General features: G+C 42.2%; 1 protein-coding gene across 7 annotated transcripts in view; it reads right to left on the reverse strand.

Annotated features, from left to right (window-relative positions):
- Positions 1–14780: 14780 nt before the first annotated feature.
- Positions 14781–23290, reverse strand: part of Not3 (CCR4-associated factor Not3) — a 28425-nt gene continuing 19915 nt past the window's right edge. For all 7 annotated transcript variants that reach the window (XM_065221251.1, XM_065221231.1, XM_065221222.1 and 4 more), the window contains 2 exons: positions 15042–15251; positions 14781–14970 (listed from right to left, as the gene is read on the reverse strand). In XM_065221251.1, the coding sequence (XP_065077323.1) occupies positions 14872–14970; positions 15042–15251 (309 nt within the window). In that variant the 3' untranslated portion in view covers positions 14781–14871. The remainder of the gene's footprint in view (positions 14971–15041; positions 15252–23290) is intronic.

A 23290-nucleotide genomic window follows, 5' to 3' on the forward strand; every position in this document is an offset into this window, starting at 1 on the left:
ATAAATTATTATTATTAACTGGTACAAAGGTTTGTGGGTTATTGCGTTACGAAAGAAATGCCCTTATTTTTGCAGCTTTGGCAATTGAATGACATTTGCCGAAAAGGAGTTTTAGAAATTAAACTAAGAATCAGAGGTGTAACTCACAATCACATTCTTCGCAAATAAGGTTTTAGTTGGGAATGTGCTTGCATTTGCCATGGTGGCGCCACTGAAGCGTTAAGCAAGCCACTACATTTAAAACTTATCTGTGATGCCAGTTCTCAGGTCAATTTAGCAGATGTCAGCTCGAATGATAAGGGAACCAAGATATCCCACTGGAGACATATACGGTAATGACCCGATTTTGTCAGTCCCCTTTTGCACCAAATTATACCTTAAACACTCATCTTGAAGATCCATGAGGAATGATTTGGAATTACGATTTTATGAAATTATTTAATGATAAAAGTCTGATGCCCCTCCGCCGACAAAATCGGGTCATTACTGTACCACATACTAATCTGACGAATACAGAAAAAAGTTTTTGAATATTACACCCAAACAGTTGATTGGTCATTCCGCTTGTTGTGTACTTTAACGCTGGGTGATGTACACAGAATTTGTGAACAAATAATTTTAAAAAGTGTAATAGGGTTAAATACCCCATTTTCGGCCTAATAAGCACAACCCGCACTTAGTCTTTCTTAGTCTAGCGCAGTTTAGCACCAAACGGAATGTTATTATTACTGATGGCTTCCAAATTTATTTACTTTTCCGTATGTACCGTAAGATTTGATAAAGAGAAACCAATCGTTGAGATATTGTCAAAAGTCTAACACTGCTTCTTGACGCCAAACTCGGCCTAACGCATTGAAACAGAATTCACTTCGGCCTATCGGATGAAGATAAAAATGGATTCGGTCGGAGCGCTTCTTTTGTTTTTCGGAATAATCGGTGCAAACTTTTATATCACGCGTTCTCATTGACTTCGTTACATAGCTTATTAACTAAAGTATCGTACCAACCGCATAATTGACTTGTTAACTCTGAAATCATGGATTTATTTGAAGTTTTCTGCTCGATATGCCCAACATGGGCGATTAGGCCGAAGTAGTTCTCTACCCTATTGTATCCACTTTTAGTAAACGGGCGCGATAATTTGATTTGCAAAGGTTTGTGCTGACGTTTCTCCCCTGTTGCTTAGGAGCTTGGTGTGCTCACGCTTTCCCTGTGTTGCCGGCAGTGATGGAAAAGTTCGCAAAAAATCACTACACTCAAAAAATTCCACACGCCATCATCATGTGTCTCACACTTAATTTTGCGCTTATTGTGAAACACATCCATTTCATGTGTGAATCTTATGCTATGAACTATGCCTGGATTTGAATTGTGACACACTTGGATTCTATGTGTCTCATATGGTGATATCAATAGCTTTGCACACCATAGTTCAATGTTCTACTTTATCGACTTCTACTTTACCGACTCTAAAAATTGAAACGACAAATATATAATCAAAACTGCCAGAGGCCAGAGCTTTCACATATCTTTTTAATGGGTCTGATTTGGGATTCGATCATGGACTGTTGGGGTGTGCTGCTGCCGGAGTCTTCGTTCTATCTCACTGTGCCAGGGTTGTTCTCATATATGAGGCGGGTTAATAGGATAAAGTCACAACTCTTGTTTTCGATGTTTACCTTTCTGAGCAAGCAATTCACATCGTATTGAAATGCAAAACACTTTAAATGCATGTGTTTTGAACAGTAGCGTGATTCAATGTGCAATACACTTGAATAGAAAGTGAAATTTTTTCAACATTTCAAAGTTTGAAACACTCTAAATTAACGTGTATAACACATCGAACCAAGGTGAAATACATTTAAAGTAAATGTGATTCTGCATTTAAAAAATCAAGTGTTTAAACACTTCGATCAAACGTGTGAAATTTTTTGAGTGTATGATTCACGATTTTTTCCCTTGGTTAACTTCGTGAAATATCGCGAACTTTTCCAACGTTGGAGGCGAACCAGCCCCAGGCTGAAAGCCTCCCTAATAAAGATAAATCAATCAATCAACTTTTCCAACACTGGTTGCCGGTGTGACTCGACAGCACTGATCTATTGTTAGGTTTTTGCTATGTGTATTGGAGATGACGGCGACTCTGTAGCTCTTTACGCTTATGAGAAAATCCATAAGCATCCGAGGCTGAGCGTGAAACATGGCGGACTTTGTACTATCCTTTCACTCCACCGAAAATGCCCATAAGAAACTGTCTATATTTGCTGGAAGAGCAAATTTTTCGACGGTGCCGTCAACGCCAATTAGGTTCTTTAATTTTAAAAAATATATCGGTTTTTATATATAATCTGAAAGAGCTTCGTTTTCTGAGCACAGCGATATTTTTTTCGAACCCACACACTTTCATCTCGATTTTTAAATCAAGATTTAAAGCAAAATAATAACTTCACTGTTTGACACTAAACTGACAAACTGACAGCTCGCTCCCATATAAAGTGACACCGAGGGGCGCTAATAAGGTGATTTTTGCAAATGTAATCGTACTTATTTAAAAAAATTCCAGTGTACCAAAATTAATGAAATTTTGGGTTTGGGTTCCATTTTTAATGCAGATTACGAATATGCATTTACCTCAATACCCTTAAAGAACCCAATTGCTTTTGTACACAGAGTGATTTGAAAAAGAAAAGTTACAGGGTAAATGGCTCTAATGTTGACCTATGGATCTAAGATTGGGCCCATCGCTAAAAATCTACTATTTATCAATTTTATCTGGATGAACGCGTCATTGGGACGGTTCTAGTGGACATTTTTGGTCGCTATTGAAAATTTTAGTCGATTGCTGAATTTATGTATGGGTCCAAATTAGGGGCATTAAGGCCGACATTACATCCATTTCCCCTATCTTGTTATTGTGAGGTTGAAATCGCTGGAGGAGGAATTGGGTTCTTTAATTTTGAAAAATATATCGGTTTTTATATATCATCTGAAAGAGCTTCGTTTTCTGAGCACAGCTATATTTTTTTCAACCCCACGCACTTTCATCTCGATTTTTAAATCATGATTTAAAGCAAAATAGTAATTTCACTGTTTGACACTAAACTGACAAACTGACAGCTCGCTCATAGAGGTAACTCTAAGACTAGAAGGTCCCGAAATAACGTGCTCAACTTTTTGGCTCCGCTCTGGTACTCTCTTCGGTCCCAAGCTAATCGATTCACCCCTCGAAACATAGGAAAAACCAATAACCCCTCATTTTATCTATCAAACTTTCATAGCGAATCAAAACAAACATTGCGTAGTACTAGAATTTCGACTAGAATAGGGTACGTTAATCGTTTGCTTGGGACCAATAGGCTACTAAAGTGGTGAGCCAATTTGAAATCGTTAGTTTCGTATTGATTGTTGGCTCGCTCCCATACAAAGTGACACCGAGGGGCGCTAATTAGGTGATGTTTGCAAATGTAATCGTACTTATTTAAAATAGTTCCAGTGTGCCAAAATTGATGAAATTTTGGGTTTGGGTTCCATTTTTAATGCAGATTACGAATATGCATTTACCTCAATACCCTTAAAGAACCCAATACGAAACTAACGATTTTAAATTGGCTCACTACTTGACTAGCCTATTGGCATAGAGGTAACTAAGACCAAAAGGTCCCGAAGAAACGTGCTCAACTTTTTGGCTCAGCTCTGGTACTCTCTTCGGTCCCAAGCTAATCGATGCACCCCTCGAAACATAGGATAATCCACGAGCCCCTCATTTGATCTGTCAAACTTTCATAGCGAATCAAAACAAACATAGTGTAGTACTAGAATTTCGACTGGAATGGGGTACATTAATCGATTTGCTTGGGACCAATAGGCTTATCAAGTAGTGAGCCAATTTAATATCGTTAGTTTCCACCGGTTGCTATTGGTCCCAAGCAAAAGATTAAAGTATCCCATTCTAGTCGAAATTCTACTACTACACAATGTTTGTTTTGTTTCGCTATGAAAGTTTGACAGATAAAATTAGGGGTTATTGGATTTTCCTATGTTTCGAGGGGTGATTCAAATAGCTTGGGACCGAAGATAGTACCAGAGCTGAGCCAAAAAGCTGAGCACGTTATTTCGGGACCTTCTAGTCTTAGAGTTACCTCTATGATGAAAGTGCGTGGGGTTGAAAAAAATATCGCTGTGCTCAGAAAACGAAGCTCTTTCAGATGATATATAAAAACCGATATATTTTTCAAAATTAAAGAACCCAATTGTTAATGACTAGAGAAAAATATGCGTGGAAGCAACGGGACCGCCATCCAATACACACCAATACACCGCCATCTTGCAAAAAGTAAATTTTAATTTCGTTCGCGTTCTAAAACGTCAGAAAAGTAACCGTTGCGTGTTTTTTTCGGTCGATTAGTGAGCAGCGATGGACGGCAATCGTTTTTCGTTGCAAAAGTTGAGCAACAGCAATTATCCGACCTGGCGCTTTAAGGTCGAGTTGCTACTTGTGCATGAGGAGCTCTGGCGCTACGTAGAGCCGGGAGTGAAGCCGGAAGCGGTAGCACAAGCGATTTGGGATGCAGGAGATGCCAAGGCAAGGACCACCATCGGGCTTCTGATCGAAGATAATCAGCACGGACTGATTCGATCATCGCAGACGGCCAATGCTGCCTGGGTCTCGCTGCAAAACCACCACCAAAAGACCAGCCTGACGTCGAAAGTGTCGCTGCTTAAGCGAATTTGTGACAAGCGGTTCGCAGAAGGCGAAGACATGGCGGAACATCTGTTCGAGATGGAAGAGTTGTTTACCCGTTTAGCCAACGCTGGACAGGAACTCGCAGAGAACCTCATGGTCGCGATGATTTTGAGGAGCCTGCCCATTTCGTTCGACACGCTCACGACCGCGCTCGAAAGTCGGTCGGACGATGACCTCACACTCGAGTTGGTCAAGCGGAAGCTGCTGGACGACGCAGCAAAACGGCAGGGTGCTGTCTCAAGTTTGGCGGTGAAGGTCGGTCATGGTAGCAAGAAGAAGTCGATCGTGTGTCACTACTGCAAGCGGCAGGGGCACAAGCAAAATGAATGCCGGAAACTAGCTCGTGATTCGGAGAAGGGTACCAAGCCTCAGGAGAAGGCCACCAACAAGAAGGAATCCGCTTCTTTCGCGCTAGCTGCAGGAGAAGCAACGGAAAACAATAGTAGCAAGCCTTGGATTGTGATTCCGGTGCAACGCGACACACCATCGCAGATCGAAGATTTTTCCGAGAGCTGCGGGAAAGTGAGGTTAAGTTCGTCAACCTAGCGGATGGGAAGCAAGTGGTTGTCGCCGGTGAAGTGGACCTCAGTTTTGCGCTATACGCTCCAAGCCTATCAATGAACCTGCTGCCCGTGCCGGCACTCATCCAGAAGCAAGGAACGGTGATTTTCGATACGACTGGTTGTCGCATTTTTCAAGGGAACGCCGTCGTCGCTGTGGCATACTTAAAAAAAGGTCTGTACCAAATCAAGCAACCGGCGGACACTGTGATGGTGGCAGGCGATCATCACAATAAGGATTGCTAGCACGTTTGGCATAGGAGATTCGGTCACCGTGACCCGAAAGCGATCGACCGTTTACTGCAGGCTGACCTGGCGGACGGTCTGACGATTCACGACTGCGGGTTGAACGAGAAATGTGAGTGCTGCTTGAAAGGTAAGACACCACGTAGTCCTTTTCCGAACGAATCCAAATCAAAATCGAATGCACCAAAGGACCTGGTTCATACGGACGTTTGCGGTCCGGTAAAAGCAACAATCAATACGAAACTAACGATTTTAAATTGGCTCACTACTTGACTAGCCTATTGGTCCCAAGCAAACGATTAACGTACCCTATTCTAGTCAAAATTCTAGTACTACACAATGTTTGTTTTGATTCGCTATGCAAATTTGACAGATAAAATGAGGGGTTAGTGGATTTTCCTACATATGTTTCGAGGGGTGAATCGATTAGCTTGGGACCGAAGGTAGTACCAGAGCTGAGCCAAAAAGTGGAGCACGTTTCTTCGGGACCTTCTAGTCTTGGAGTTACCTCTATGGTAAAAGCATAGAGGTAACTCTAAGACCACTGGGTCCCGAAGAAAATCATTATTATTTTTGGCTCACTCAGTACCAGAACAACGGTCCCAAGCAGTCCCAAGCTATTTCACTCACCCCTGCATGTTCTGCATGAATCCACACACCCCTGATGTTATCTGTCAAACTTTCATAGCGAATCAAAACAAACATAGTGTAGTAATAGAATTTCAACTAGAATAGGGTACGTTAATCGTTTGCTTGGGACCAATAGGCTACTAAAGTGGTGAGCCAATTTAAAATCGTTAGTTTCGTATTGATTGTTGGTAAAAGTGTCGTCGGTTAGTGGTTATCGGTATTTCATGACCATGATCGACGACCACAGTCGCTATTGTGTACTCTACCTCCTGAAAGAGAAATCGGAGGTCGCCATGAAGATCGAGGAGTATGTCGCGTTTGCCAAAACGCATTTCGGTCGAAAGCCAAAAGCAATCCGCTCCGATCAGGGCGGCGAGTATAGTGGGAGGCAGTTGCGTTCATTTTACAAGCGTGAAGGGATCACACCCCAATACACCGCCGGCTACAGCCCACAGCAAAATGGGATCACGGAACGGAAGAACCGTTCCCTCATCGAAATGGTACGGTGCATGTTGTTCGATGCACAGCTGGAACAGCGATATTGAGCAGAGGCGCTAAACACGGCCGTATATCTCCAAAACGTTTCGCCAACAAAACCCCTCGACGCCACGCCTTACGAGCTTTGAAACGGCGTGAAACCAACCGGTGAACACTCGTGTTTATTTCAGTTACCATGGAGACGTAATTTGTGATTAGCCCCGGTCCCTTTCAAATTGTATCATTATTTATGTACGTACCTTATATTTGAAATGACGTTTCACATTCATCTAGTGATGGCCGATTTTCATTCGAATAATTGATTAATCGATCAACGAACCGAAAAGTAAAATATTTGTAATCGGTTATATCGTGCCGATATAAGCATTAACATCTCCAAAGGATCATCACCGATCGTTTCAAACATGTGCTGCACTCCTATTGGTTAAAAAATGGCAGCACAGCGAACAAAAAATAATCGATTAGTTGTTAATCGAGTAATTAAAAAATGGGACATCTCTGATTTTGGTGTGCTTGTTTTGCTAAAAATGCGCGCAAAATTTCATCTCTACCGAGGGGGCAGCCAAACCACAAAATTACTTTGAATACGGGGGGTATTCATTGGATGAAAGGGACCGTGAAAGAGGACACTAAAATATAAAGTGTTTCTTCCGACAGTTTCATCTTAGTATTCATCTTTGGTGAAACCTAAGGTCGATCACCTGAAAACATTCGGCTGCGCTGCGTGGGTTCACATCCCGAAGGTGAAGAGGAAGAAGCTGAACGCAACAGCACAGAAGCAGACTTTCGTGGGCTATTCGTCGGAGCCGAGGTCGGAGCACAAAGCTTATCGCTTCCTCGACAAAGCTACGCGAAAGATCTACGTGAGCCGAGACGTCAAGTTCATCGAGAACGGTGCGGACACCAATTGGGTTCTTTAAAGGTTTTGAGGTAAATGCATATTCGTAATCTGCATTAAAAATGGAACCCAAACCCAAAATTTCATCAATTTTGGTACACTGGAACTATTTTAAATAAGAACGATTACATTTGCAAAAATCACCTTATTAGCACCCCTCGGTGTCACTTTGTATGAGAGCGAGCTGTCAGTTTGTCAGTTTAGTGTCAAACAGTGAAGTTATTATTTTGCTTTAAATCTTGATTTAAAAATCGATATGAAAGTGTGCGGGTTTCAAAAAAATATCGCTGTGCTCAAAAATCGAAGCTCTTTCAGATGATATATACAAACATATATATTTTTCAAAATTAAAGAACCCAATTCAATGGATGAGTCAGACGCAGGCAACGGTGAAGACGTGGAATTCGATCTCTTTCCACAACGAAACCCGGACGTACCCGAAGATCAACCAGAAGCGGAAGAAGATTACGATTCGGTGGTCGAAGAGGAGATTCAATCGGAGGATGAGTTTCTCGGTTTCAGCGATGAAGATCCTCTACTTGGAGAAGAAGCCAACACGGAAGCAAACGCACCAAGGCGATCGACACGCGCGACGAAAGGCATTCCGCGTCAGCGTTTCGATAATATTACCAGCGTAACGAAGCATGCAAGCGAAGAACCCCAAAGCTACTCCGAAGCGATCGAAAGCACCGAAGCCGCCGCGATGCAGGAGAAGATTGAAGCACTTCAAGACAATGGCACTTGGGAGCTCGCACCACTACCCCCGGCTCGCAAGGCGACAGGCTGCAAATGGACGTTCAAAAAGAAGGAGGATGAACACGGACGAGTGGTGCGACACAATGCGAGATTAGTCGCACAAGGATTCGCACAGAACTTCGGCCAGGACTATGACGAGGTTTTCGCCCCCGTCGTTCGTCAGACTACCCTTTGAACGGTCCTCGTACATAAAGAGCGCCTACCTGTACGCGGACCTGCATGAGGACACGTACATGAAGCAACAGCCTGGCTTCGTTCAAGATAACGGTATGGTATGTCATCTCAAGCGCAGCATTTACGGGCTCAAGCAGTCCGCTCGAGCATGGAACAAGAAAATCGACGGAGTTTTCAAGTCCATGGGTTTCCACCAGGCGGACGCCGATGCGTGCCTGTACATCCGGAACTGCAACGGGAAACAGGCGTACATCCTGATATACGTCGATGATATGGTCGTCATCTGCAACTCCGAGGAAGAATTCGAGCAGATTTGCCGACAGTTGCAGAAACTCTTCAAGCTTTCTTGCCTAGGCGAACTCAAGCACTTCCTGGGAAGTCACGTGAAGATGAATGGCGATCATTACACTCTCGATCAAGCAAGCTACATCGACAAGCTGATTCGTAGATTCGGACACGACCAGGCGAAGCCATCGAAGGTGCCGATTGACCCCGGATACCTCAAGCAAAAGGAGGAGCATGAATTGCCTGCAAACACATCATACCGCAGTTTGGTGGGCAGTTTGCTCTACGTCGCGGTTACCAATCCTACCAACCGCGATTGGACCGAAGCCAAGAGAGTCCTCCGATACCTGAGGGCTACGAACAACCACCGTTTGCACCTGGGTCCCGGATCCGACGAAGTGGAATGTTTTGTGGATGCCTAGGTGGATGCCGACTGGGCTGGCGACGAAGGCGACAGGAAGTCTCATTCCGGTTTCCTGCTGAAGTTCGGTGGCGGTCTTGTCGACTGGGGAACACGAAAGCAATCGTGTGTCGCCTTGTCCTCAACGGAGGCCGAATTCGTCGCACTGGCGGACGGATGTCAACAGCTCATGTGGTTCCGGAAACTTCTTAGGGACTTGAAGCAGTCGCAAACAAATCCCATAGTCGTCTGGGAAGATAACCAATCCTGTATGAAGATTGTAGAATCCGAGCGTCTAGAGAGGCGTTCCAAGCACATCGACACGAAGTACGCCTACACCAAGGACCTGCACCAGCAAGGTATCATCGAACTCCGCTACATGCCACCCGAGCGCATGGAGGCGGACTTAATGACAAAGCCCCTAGAGCGAGTTAAACTAAAGAGGCACAGAACTGCCTGGATCCAACCGAGACGTCGAACTAGCATCGTTGAGGAAGAGTGTCGGTTTACACAACCGTGTAACACCGATGCCAATTCGAAAAGTATGTTTTCACCCAGTGCATAATCCCCAAACATTCATGTATCGTTTACACGACACCCATACACGCACACTCACACACTTTGCTATGTATCACAGAGAAGTAGAAATATACGTTATTCAGTAATCGTCACTCAGTGGAGATAGTTTATCCCTTTATTTGCTCCGTTATAACCATTGCCCTGCAACAAAGTAAGGGGTACGGTAGCCCAAAAATGTGATAATTTTATGGATTCTGTTCCCGTCATACGTAAGGACCAAATCGAAACAGCGAACGTCGCGTAAAAGTAGAATTTAATTAAGGCATAAGCGTTTTTTCGTAGCTTTTTATCTCCAGGCTTAACAGATCATCGGTCGTAGATGCTTATTCTTATGTAAAGGGCACCGCCGTCGAGTTTGAGTTTGAGTAAATCCCAGGTCCTATCATAGTAAGGAGACTTATAGTAACATCGCTTGATTATCGTGTGTTTTGTGGAACTTAATATCGTTATCAACGTCAACGTCACCGTCGGAGCCGGTTTTGAATGGTTGCAATAACAACGCGATCGTAGCTTGTATTATGCGATATGAGGGGCTTGGTGGCATTAGAGCGACCATTTTTGCTTACTGAGTAAAACATCATGAGTTTAATCTCAAGCCTCTCCACATTCAAGATTCGTTGATCGCTTTATTTGTTAATGTGAATACATTGGAATAGCAACAAATCGATCAATGGTGTGTTGTAATGAAAGGTGCTCGTTTACCTAGTGGCAAACGGTTTTGCTTACTGAGCAGAAGATTGTGGGTTCAATCAGACCCCCTTCGCTCTTTGGATTTTTTAGAGACAGATAACAGCGCCAAACGGTTTGTGACGAGACAACGTTGAACTGCAGCGTTGGAAGAAAACACGCACACCAACATCTATACATGTACGAACCCACACAACTGAGCGGACGGTACAGCGCAAATCAAAACACGAAGCGGTGTCATCACTCATCGTCTTCATTCAGCTTCGGCTACTTCCGTATGCGTTTGCTTTCACCGGCGTTGACAAATACTTCCTATGTTATAAAATAGGAAAGTAATGATTATTCCAATGTAATTTTTGAATAGAATGCGTGCTGCGTTGGCCAAGACCAAGACGGCATATTTTATTACGTTTAGCAATGATTTCGATACGTTGCATTTCCAGTGACTGGGGTGTTGGAATAATTCTTTAGAGAGAGTGAATGCTTCTCCCATGTTTGCTTATTAAGATTCTTTTGAGCACCAGCTCCGCAAATCATCAGTTACTATTAGAGATTTGCATCCTACTGATACCGGTGGTATATTTAAAACTCTTTCGCTCGAAAGCAAAACATATTACAAGCACATAATGATGCGCGCTTGGATGTGTGATTGTTTTCTCAAGTGTTTCTGTTGCGTATAAAGTGGTAATGATTGAAAATCGGAACAATCACAAACAAGTAAGAATTTTGCTATCGCAATATAATGATGATGACTTCGAGGATGATATCGTCCTTTTTCCTCGGCTGATCATCAACGTCCGCATTGACATCTATCATGCTGACACCAGTCAGTTATTGAGCCCAGGTGGTGAAGTTGGCGGGGAACTCCCAACAGTTTCAATGTGCACTCAACAGATGGCACTGCGATCATATACGGGTGGTAATTATAACCCTTGTATGAGGAATTGATTAGTGGGATATCTTGTTAATTAGATATCTTTGCTTGTATGAGGAATTGATTAGTGGGATATCCTGTTAATTAGATATCTTTGGTTCAATCCCAAGCTCCTTACGTTATAGGATCGTTAGGATATCAATTCAGCTTATCGTTTTCCAAATCCTGCTGCAAACCCAACCCTTTTATCCAACATCCCAGTGATTTCTCTTTGAAGTGCAGAGTATTTCTCGGCTTTCAACAAAGCGGGCACAGACAAACAGACATAACACATTGAATATTATCGTCGCTAAAACATTACCGCCATCTGTTGAGTACACTGTGGTGGGCAGACGCTGAACAGATCGCGGTAGTGTGTAAACGTCAAATGAAAGGGAATTGACTATGCGCGCCACAGGTGGCGGTACAGCCAACTAAGATACTTTTGAATTGACCGTTAAATGCTTGTTCGATGAACAACTTGCGAGTGCTATGTCTGTTTGTCTGTGTAGCGGGTATCACGCCAATACATTCCTACCCTTTCCTTTCTTGACCTGTGCTCACTTTTGTAAAAATTGGCAATTGCAATAGGTATATAAATTTGTATACAACACCCCCTTATTCTGCGAGTCATGTGACTCTCTGTCACCGGTGAGGTAACTGTTCGTGCAAATCAAATGGAGAATCACCTAACACGAGGTGACTATTGTCACCTCATCGCTGAGAGAGAGAGGGCCTTATTACGGGTGTCACTACACGGTGATAAGGAAGTGATACTCAGAATAAGACCCGTGATTGCCGTACAAATCAAATGGGAATCACTTCACCGTGACAAGTTTTCACCGTGAAGTGACATCCGTAATAAGCCCCAGAGTCACGTGACTCGCCGAATAATATGGATACTTGCACGTTAAAAACCGTAAACTTTCATTAATTATTATTACTTTTGCTGAAACATGCCTTATTGGTGAAAACAAGGTCTTTTTTAATTGCATGATCGACGAACATGTCAGGTGAGCGGAAATTGGTACTCTCTTGGTACGAAACCTTAAAATTGAAATACGTCCCAGAACTTTGAAGAAATGATTCATGTCGTTGATCTTTAAAAAATGTCCCTTGTTCAAGAACTATTCCTTCGATTTCAATAGTTCAAGTCTAACTCCCTTATTCTGCGCCACGACTGAGATGAGGTGACTCGCTGTCACTAGTGAGGTGACTCTCCGTTTGATTTGCACGGAGAGTCACCTCACTAGTGACAGCGAGTCACATCACCTCACTCGCGGTGCATAATAAGGGGGTAAATCTTCTAAAAAAATTGTCTCCCTTTTCTTCATGATTGGTGATATCATTATAGTTTTTAATACAGTTATGAATAAGGATTTAGAAATAATTCCCTTGATTTAATGAAAATTCCCGGAGATTCTTGAACTTCAGCATAAAATACATTTCTCGATGAACATTTCAAATGGTCCTATCTGCTTTGATCGATTCTCTTCATCGACTTTCTCTTTTCATAACCACTGCTATGCAAACAGATTTCGCGCTAATTCTACCACATAGTTTGATAAAGGAGGTTCTTATCTAGCGTCCAAAACGTCAAATACAACAGGGAAAGGTTTTGCAACTGAGTTATTAACGAAAGAGAAAGTCGATGAAGAGAATCGATCAAAGCAGATAGGACCATTTGAAATGTTCATCGAGATTTATGCTTTCCCCCTGCACGCCCAACTATGTCCCCAAATAATGTCAATTTCTTTCCACAAGCAAAAATCAAGGTCAAGTAAAACAAAAGAGAATTTGGCGAGAATCAGCGAGGAGGAGAAAAATTCAGCAGAGCTCAAGGGAACGAATAGTCTTTTGTAATATATAAGTGTATTTTGTTTTATTTTATCTATAGTTATAAATCACATTAGAATGCAGTTTCTTTTTCTCATTTCTTGTTTCATGCTTTTGTTTATTTTTTTTTCCTCTGATTTCAAGTGTGTTTTTGCTTGCTATCCTCATATCAATTGAACAATGTATTTTAACCACTTTCATCATTTATTTAGACTACACGGTCCTGCGCTTACGGGCTTGAGATATACTGTGTTAAATGGTTTGCTATTTGCTTCGCTCTCAATTCAAGTTCTGTAAAGATATTAGATGTAGGTACGTTGCTTATGGTTGTTGTTTGTTGTCCGAATATGGAAGGAGCATTTTCTTTCCGGTAAAAAAAGAACAGCACTGCTCTCGCTATTGGTATTGTTCAAAAAACGTGTTCTAATATTTTCGATAGATGTTTTTTTTTTTTCATTTCTATTTTCTTATTTTCATTTGCATTGCGTTTGGTGGTGGTGTGGTGTGTGAATATTTATAAAATGAATGCCTTAGTCCATACACGCTGAGTTTGTCTTGTTCTACAATGACATTTTTTCTTTCTCCTACTAGTTACAATGAAGATGACTTTACTCTAGAGTCTGACGGATGAAAAAACTGCTTACTTTTCGTGATTTTTTGCATTTTTTGTCTTGTCATAATATTGAATCCTGCTAGAGTAACCCTAAGCGAAACTAGATGCCACACGTTACACGCTAAAAAGTTTCTGTCGATTTACAACGCGAGGGAAAATTCTGCCTGTTCTGTCTGTATCTGGTTACTAATTTATTCTGCTTTGTTCGGTGAATTAAGAATACTTTACATGCCTCGATGTGCTTAATCTTGCTATTGCTGGAAACGAAGACTCACGTTGCTAGCCAGTTTGTTCTATTAAATAATTTTGTAACATTCAACTTTTCCATTAAGCTTTCTAAACAAATGTCTCGTTCATTTTTACATAACAATGAATTTTCTCCGAGGGATTCGCAGAGCAAAGTATACGCAACAACTAAGTCAAATGGAAAAAAAAAACTAACGAATCCTTCAGATCGATCTCAATGGATGGCAGTACACAAATAAGCGATGCGATAAAAAATGAGTTATTTCCATAGCTAAACGGAACAAACAAAAAAAAAACGCAAAATCTCTACCATGCAGCTTGCGCAACTCACTATCACGATTTATAGTATGCGTGTGGGTGTGTTTGTTTTGTTAGATTTTTAGTTTTGGGCGATGTTCTGAGCAATTTCGATTTATACCAATCAACAGCTGAAAGTGGTTAATATTCCATTTCGTACTTTCTTCTACGGGGGGACACCTTTCTCTTCTCTGCAGTCTGTCTCGCGGAAGTTCGAAGACGAAGAATCGCTCGACGACCTCTCACTCTCGCTAAAGGGATTCTCTGATACAGAAAACCGAAAGTACCATGCATTGTTCTACTAGACTTAATAGACGCGACCGGCACAACAGGACACGATCTTGGTGGTTCACTTTTTCACAGTACTTTTCGATTTTGTTTAACTTGACCCTTGTTGTTTTGTTGGTTTCAAATATGCTTTCAGTATATTTTCCGATTTTTATTGATCAGTTTTCCATTTTTTTTTTAAATAATATTTTTTTAAAAAGAAGTTCCACAATCATCGTAGATCAATTCAGGTCCCTGTCTTCTAAGTACTTGTATTCAAAAGTGAATCCTTCCTTCTTTCGCTGACCCCACTTTTCGTAGTCGAAGTAGATGTAGGTTCCCTGTTTGGAACGAAAAAAAAACCCCGCATTAGAATGGATTTGAACTTTATGCTTATGGAGAAACTACGTACCTGCTCGAACTCTTCGTTGATGATCTTCGGCTCTTCATGGCGTTGGAACCACATCATGTACTTGGTATGGAATCGCCAGCTTTGCTTTTTGAGAGCCTTCGCTGCCAGGTATTGCGCCTTGGTGCCCTCCATGTAGTAAAACACAAAGAACAGCGTTTCGGGCGAGAGGCGTTGGAAAAACTCTACCGTGTCAGAATGTGGAAGTTGTTGCTGGAAAAGAAAGGGACGTGTGTTAACGATTTGTGAATGTGTGGGACTCATGATTCCCGCTTTCCATTTGATTTCTTAGCGTTGATATGGAGAAAACCGAGCATATTACTGAAGAATCGGCAAATTTACTTCTGGAATCAAGCGATTGAGCAGTAGACTGATGGATCGATGGACCCAAGGCGGATAATCAACGGTGCCACATAAGGAAGAAGTGTTAGTTTGTTTACTAAAATGAACTAAGGCGATTGTATATGGCATGTTTAGCTACACTCAAAAAATTCCACACGTCATCATCATGTGTCTCACACTTAATTTTGCGCTTATGCTATGAACCATGCTTGAACACTATGGATTTGAATTGTGACACACTTGGATTCTACACGCAGAAAAAACACTCAAGCGTTAATCAACAAAATATTTTGTTATATTATAATACGTTATTTCTGTTTGATTCAATTCATAAAAAATGTTTTAAATAAATGCAGCATTCCATTTAAATCAAACTAATAAAATTGTTTGAACCGCATGTCCGTGTTGGCATGCATTTCATGAAGATCTTCACCACATCTTTTCAACTATGTAAATATTTTTAAATATTATATATATTTTATAAATATTTCTTTAAAAAGAAGATCCGAGAGTTTGTTTTGGCAATTCCAAGCACACCGAAAACTACTAGGCCGCAATAAATGGCAAATGTGTCTCGACCAGGAGAATCTGGTAGGTGGAAGGTGAAACTTTCAAAATAAGCATTTACGAATCTTCTATTATTTCACAATTTCAGATGCGGATATGCTCAGTGGACACAAACCATAACAACAAGCCGAGTTGTAGCAATCCAGATGCTGACGCCACGTCCTCCTATTCAGCAAGAGAACCTTCAAAAGTAATGTACCACCATCGTAACTTAGGACAAGCCCAACTTCCATCAAGCAATCGGAGCTGAAACAAACAACGGCTACCGATGCCGATTAAAATTCCCCACTCTTGAATATGTGTCCATCCAGATGAATTTTCCCCTACCAGGTAGTGGCCCTCACTATTCCTCCAAAATATGGCTCCACCAAATTTCCACGAAAAATCATCCAATTTCCAACCCCAACGTCTGGCTCAGAAGATTTAAGAGGAACATCATCGTCACCATCAGCCACCATCGCTGCACTTACAGCAGATGGACTGGAAGAGAGTGTCACAAATAGTCAACATTAACACCAACAACATCAGAATCAACACCAGAATAGCTCTGGCTCTGGCAAATATGACGAGTATGCCAACTTAATTAATTGAACGTGACAAACAGTGACTGCTCAATTGTCTCAATCGAACAAAGACTTCTGGTACTTCAATGATTACTACTTTTACATGTTATTTGCAATATTTCTACAATAAAACAACCTGGGCATTGAAAAAAATAGATTCTTAAATAATTAAAATGAGGTTTCAAGACAACAAAAAACGTACATTGCTTCAAAAAATGCTTCAATTTGATCCAAGCAAACATTTTGTTTGAATCAATAATAACCGATGATCAATTCAATAAAGTTAGCATAATTATTTCAACTCAATGTTTTTGTTGAATTACTGTATCAATTTTATTGATCCATATTCTATTCTAAATTTTGTTTAAAGTGAAACAAATTTTATTTGATTCACCTATGTTTTTTTCTGCGTGTATGTGCCTCATATGGTGATATCAAAAATGAATCGACAAATATATAAACAAAACTTCCAGAGGCCAGAGCTTTCACATATCTTTTAAATGGTGGGGTGTGCTGTTGCCGGAGTCTTCGTTCGATCTCACTGTGCCACGGTTGTTCTCATATATGAGGCGGGTTGATAGGGTTAAAGTCAACACTCTTGTTTTCGATGTTTACCTTTCTGAACAAGCAATTCACATCGCATTGAAATGAAAAACACTTTCAATCCATCTGTTTTGAACAGTAGTGTGATTCAATGTGCAATACACTTCAATAGAAAGTGAAAGATTTTCAACATTTCAAAGTTTGAAACACTAGGAATCAACGTGTATAACACATTGAACCAAGGTGAAATACACTTAGTAAATGTGATTGTGCATTAAAAAAAATCAAGTGCTTAAACACATCGATCAAACGTGTGGAATTTTTTGAGTGTATAATCAATACTCCTCGTGTTTATTTGCGAAATTCACATCACCATGCCATGTATTTTGATGACACTCAATTTGTGATTTCCCTCTCACAGACTACAAGCTAGATTACCAGAGTACTACCGTAACTGGACCGTTATAGTACCGCAATTCTGTCACAAATCAATGGCCTGTTGAATGAAAACAACCGCACCCTGGATCTCTGCTTTGTGAGTGCTCGTGATACAGCTACTTTCCTCTCCACGGCACCCGAACCTTTAGTCAAGGAAGTGCATCATCACCCTGCTTTAGTTATCGTGATCGAAAATAATATTGTCCTTGATTTCACCAGCACTCCAAACGCTGTGTCATATGAATTCCGTAGAGCTGACCATCGCAGTATTGTCCATGTGCTGTCTAACCTAGATTGGAAGCATATTCTAGATCCTGTAGACGTCAACATTGCTGCACAAACCTTTTCTCACGTATTGGCATATGTCATTGACAGACACGTTTCCAAAAAGATCATCCATATCGACTCTCGCGTCCCGTGGATTACGAAAGATCTTCGCTTGTTGAAAAGAACTAAGAAGGCTGCTCTCAGAAGATTTACTAAGCTCCGCACACTGCCGCTGAAATGCTGCTATGTCAGACTCAACCACGAGTATAAGCGGTTAAGTCGTTTCTGTTTCTGAGCAACGCAGGGAAGTCGGCTTACCCTCTTCCATGATTTTTAATGGTGAAACTGCTGGCAATCAACAAGACATTTGCAACCTGTTCTCAGCCAAATTTGCTAGTATGTTTAAAGACGAGCAACTCTCCGCTAATCTCATTACTTTCGCGGCCAGTAATGTTCCTTTGGTCAACCAAACGTTCAGCATGATCGAAGCCACTACAGATACGATTTATAGAGCAGCATCTTAACTTAAGACTTCAACTAAGGCTGGACCCGATCACTTCTCTTTTAGATCCCCTGCACCGCATATTCCAGCTCTCTCATTTGAAGAGGCATTTTCCCGTCTTGCTGGAAGTCTGCGGATATGTTTCCTGTTCATAAAAAGGGAAGCAAACGCGACGTAAACAACTACCGGAGAATCACGTCACTGAGTACTGTATCAAAAAATTTTGAATTGGTTGTCATAAAGTCCCTAAATGCGCATTGCAAGCAATATCTAAGTATAGATCAACACGGATTCATAACTGGCCGTTCCACAACTACGAACCTGCTGTGCCTAAAGTCTTACATCACAGACAGTTTGATCGCTCTGACCCAAACGAACGTTATCTACACAGATCTTACGGCAGGTTTCGATAAGCTGAACCACGAAATTGCGATCGCTAAGCTTGATAGGCTAGGGATCGGTGGAAATCTTTTGAGATGGTTTCGTTCATACCTCACGGAGCGCCTATTGACAGTAACTTTGGGTACTTGTCGCTCAGCAAGCTTCTGCGCAAAGTCCGGTATACCTCAGGGTAGCCATCTGGGACCATTGGTATTTCTCCTTTACTTCAATGACGTTCACCATGTTATCACAGGGCCACGATTATCGTGTGCAGACGATCTGAAAGTTTTTCTGCGCATTCGCTCACTCGTCGACTGCCGTTCTCTCCAAAATCAGATTGACATCTTTGTTGACTGCTGTAGTCTAAACCGACTGGTGGTCAACCCAGCTAAGTGTAGTCATTACTTTCTCACGCAAGAAACAACCGATTATTTTCAACTACAAACTACTAGGCACGACTATCGAACGGGTGCATTGCGTGAAAGACTTAGGCGTTCTTCTAGACTCAAAGCTGACATACTCACACCATATATCGTATGCCGTCGACAAAGCGTCCAGAACTCTTGGCTTTGTCTCCAAGATTACTAAGAACTTCACAGCCATTTACTGTTTGAAATCGCTCTATTGCTTTCTCGTACGATCTACGTTGGAATACTGCTCTGCAATCTGGTGCCCGAACTACAATAATGGGGCCGAGCGGATTGAATCTGTGCAACGACGTTTTCTTCGCTTCGCGCTCCGTAAGCTGCCTTGGAGATACCCACTTCGTCTTTCAAGCTACGAGAATCGCTGCCAATTAATCATTTTGTTCGACCATTTTCCACAGAGATGGCGCTGTTCCGCTGGGAATAATTCGCTTTCGGTGCATATACAGGTCAAAAAAAGTGAACGACAACCTAAAAAAATTAATTAGGGACTTTGTCGTTCAGTTTTGTCCCGGAAATTATTGTTAAACAAGCTACAGTTAAATAAAAATGATTTTTCCCCATACAGTTTTACCTGCTTTACTACCAGTTCCCAGAGAGCCAAAAAATCAAATTCGAGAGAGAAAATTTGCTCTCACGAGCTCAATCTCTCAACATGCCATGTATTTTGTTGACACTCGATTTGTGATTTCCCTTTCACAGATTACAAAATAGAGTACCTGACACTACAACCCACTCACTATGGCGAGTATCCAATGAGACTTGGTCAGTTAATGCCTGATGTATCTGTGATTTCCAGGGAGAGCAGTCGTTCGATTCCTTGCCGCAAGCAGGACGTCGTGATCTTCTACCAAAAACGCCGGTGGAATGAATTCTGATGTTGAAAAGTACCGCCTAGCTGTTTCGGATCGTTGCTACGATATTATTGTCCTGTGCGAAAAAAACGTGGCTCGATTATCGAACGCTTTCCAGTCAAGTCTTCGGTCCTGACTACGAGGTCTTTCGTTGCTATCGGAATCCTAACAACAGCCGTAAATCTACTGGTGGAGGTGTCCTTGTAGCTGTCCGTAGCGGGTTGGAGGCAAAGGCCATCGGGAACGATTCATGGAACTATGTGGAGCGGGTTTGGACAGCCATCAATCTGGGTGATCGCACACTATTTCTATGCGCTCTGTACATTCCACCTGATCGAGTCCGCGACAATGAACTCACTGTCGGTTAGTTTTCACAGTTGTCGAAAGTGCCACTCCAGTTGATGAGATATTCATTTTTGGTGACTTCAATCTGCCAGGCGTTTCGTGGAGTCCATCTCATAGCGGATTCCTGTACCCAGATCCTGATAGCTCTACATTTCACGCAGGAGCTATTAGCCTTCTCGACAACTACAGCGCAGCGACGCTTTCTCAAATTTACATGGTTAACGAAAATGGTCGTAGTTTGGACCTCTGCTTCGTGAGCACACACTAACTAAGCTAGTTCCACATCACCCTCCTCTAATTGTCACTGTTGAGGACAAACTCGTGCGTGATTTCGACGACTATCCTGCTACGGTTTTTTAAGACTTCCGTAAAGCTGACCACCGTAGCATTATAGATGTATTGTCTAGCATGGTATGGGAGAACATCCTTGATCCAGATGACGTTGAGGCTGCAGCGCAAACCTTTTCACATGTCTTGGCATATGTCATTGACAGACACGTCCCGAAAAGAACTCACCACAAAGTGTCTCACCCTCCCTGGCAGACGAGAGAGCTACGTAGGTTGAAGTCAATCAAGAGAGCAGTATTGAGAAGATTTACGAAGTATCGCACACTTCCTCTGAAACTACATTATGTGAGGCTGAATCACATGTACCAGCGAGTCAGCCGTGAATGCTTTTCATGTTTCCAGCGCATCCAGCGCGAGCAACGCAGGGAATCTGGCCTCCCATCGTCTATGGAATTCAACGGAGAAGTTGCTGCCACTGTTCAGGATATATGCCACCTTTTTTCCGAAAAGTTTGCCAGTGTATTCACTAATGAGATACTAACTGACGACCATATTAACCTGGCTGCCAGGAACGTTCCAGTAAACGATCAAACGCTGGGTGCAATTGATGTTAATGCAGAAATGATTTCTAAGGCCGCGACTCTGCTCAAGTCATCCTTCAATCCTGGACCTGATGGAGTTCCATCTGTATTTTTGAAGAGACATATTGCTAGCTTGTTAATTCTGCTTCCTCGCCTGTTCCGAATGTCTCTCTCAGGTGGCATATTTCCATCTTGCTGGAAATTTGCGCACATGTTTCCCGTCCACAAAAAGGAAGGAAACGAGCTGTGGATAACTATCGAGGAATTACATCCTTAAGTGCCGTTTCGAAGCTATTTGAGCTAGTGATTATGGAACCGTTGCTGTCCCATTGCAAGCAGTATTTGAGTGCTGATCAACATGGGTTTACTGTCGGCCGCTCTACAACCACCAATCTGCTGTGTCTCACATCGTATATAACCGAAAGCATGTCGGATCGGGTTCAAACGGACGTTATTTATTCAGACCTATCCGCAGCATTCGACAAGTTGAACCATGCTATTGCGATTGCTAAACTCGGCAGGCTCGGTGTATGCGGTAATCTTCTGAGTTGGTTTCGATCATATCTTACCGGTCGGCAACTAAAGGTTGCCATAGGAGATTGCAGATCAGCTAGCTTCTTCGCCACATCAGGTATACCTCAGGGAAGCCACATGGGACCGTTAATTTTTATACTGTACTTCAACGACGTGCATCTGGTCATCGAAGCTCCTCGGTTATCATATGCAGATGACCTCAAAATCTTCCTACGAATCTGCTCCATTGCTGACTGTCACTTTCTTCAACGTCAACTCTGAATGTATTCGCTAGTTGGTGCAGGTTAAACAGAATGGTAGTGAACCCAGCCAAATGCTCCGCTATTACGTTCTCACGAAAACAACAACTGATAATATTTGGCTATGACCTGCTTGGCTCGACATTCGAACGCGTGAATCAGGTGAAAGACTTGGGTGTGATCTTGGATTCGCAGCTTTCATTCAAGCAACACATTGCATATGTTGTTGATAAGGCGTCAAGAACTTTAGGGTTCATTTTTAGGATAGCTAAAAACGTCACTGATATCTACTGTCTAAAATCTCTCTATTGTTCGCTTGTTCGATCGACGCTTGAGTATTGTTCAGCGGTTTGGAACCCAAACTACAACAACGGTGCCGAGAGAATTAAATCTGTTCAACGTCGCTTTCTTCGTTTTGCGTTGCGTAGATTGCCTTGGAATGATCCGTTTCGATTACCCAGTTACGAAACCGTTGTCAACTCATCGACCTAGAACTTCTCCGGACTAGAAGAGACACAAGCAGAGCCCTAACCGTGGCCGATATCCTGCAAGGAAGGACAGATTGCGAGGCTATCCTGAGGCAAATTGACCTGAATGTTCAACCCCGACCGCTTCGTAATAACCTTATGCTAAAACTGCCTCTACGTCGCATAAATTATGGAGCGTACGGTGCGATTTGCGGACTGCAGAGAACTTTCAACAGAGTTGCATCTGTTTTCGACTTTCATCTCTCCCGTGATGCGCTTCGTCGAAAGTTTTCTTCTGTTTTTCGCCGGCAGGAGTAACTGACTATAAGATATATGTTTTTTAATGTTTTTTTTTTTATGTTATGACCATGCTTGAATTTTTTTTTTTTTTACCATTGTTGGTAAGGTTAACATCAATGAAGCTTCATCCAGAATCTCTGACGCAGCGCCTCGCGTGCCAAGTGAAAATCAAATAAGGAAGCAACACGATTAAAAACCCTTTGTAGCACGATACGAACTATAGTTTGTGCGACGAAAAGGTATCCTCAGCATTGCGTTGTTACGGAGTGCTCGTGGTTGAGCGTTAACGTCAATTTGTTGTAGAATAGAAGGACAATCTATTCTGCACTGTAGAATGTCTGCCACAAACAGGGCCCTTGTCGTATCTCTTCGACTCCACAAAGGATCCAGGATTCGGAGATAGATTTTAATGTCGTCTGCGAACGACAGTCGTGGACCGTCGAGGACGAAATAGGCGTCGTTGAAATACACAAGAAATATCCACGGGCCGCCACCTCGACCTTGCGTGGAGTGGCAGGGAACGAACGAGGAGATGGGCAGTCGTCGATTGCAACTTCCAACTGACGATCAGATAAATAGGATGCGAACCATCGTAGGAGACTGCCGTTTATACCGA

The sequence above is a fragment of the Ochlerotatus camptorhynchus genome, unplaced genomic scaffold, assembly GCF_037179485.1.
Source record: "Ochlerotatus camptorhynchus isolate MF236.1 unplaced genomic scaffold, CSIRO-AGI_Acam_v1.1 ptg000012l, whole genome shotgun sequence".
Lineage (NCBI taxonomy): Eukaryota > Metazoa > Arthropoda > Insecta > Diptera > Culicidae > Ochlerotatus > Ochlerotatus camptorhynchus.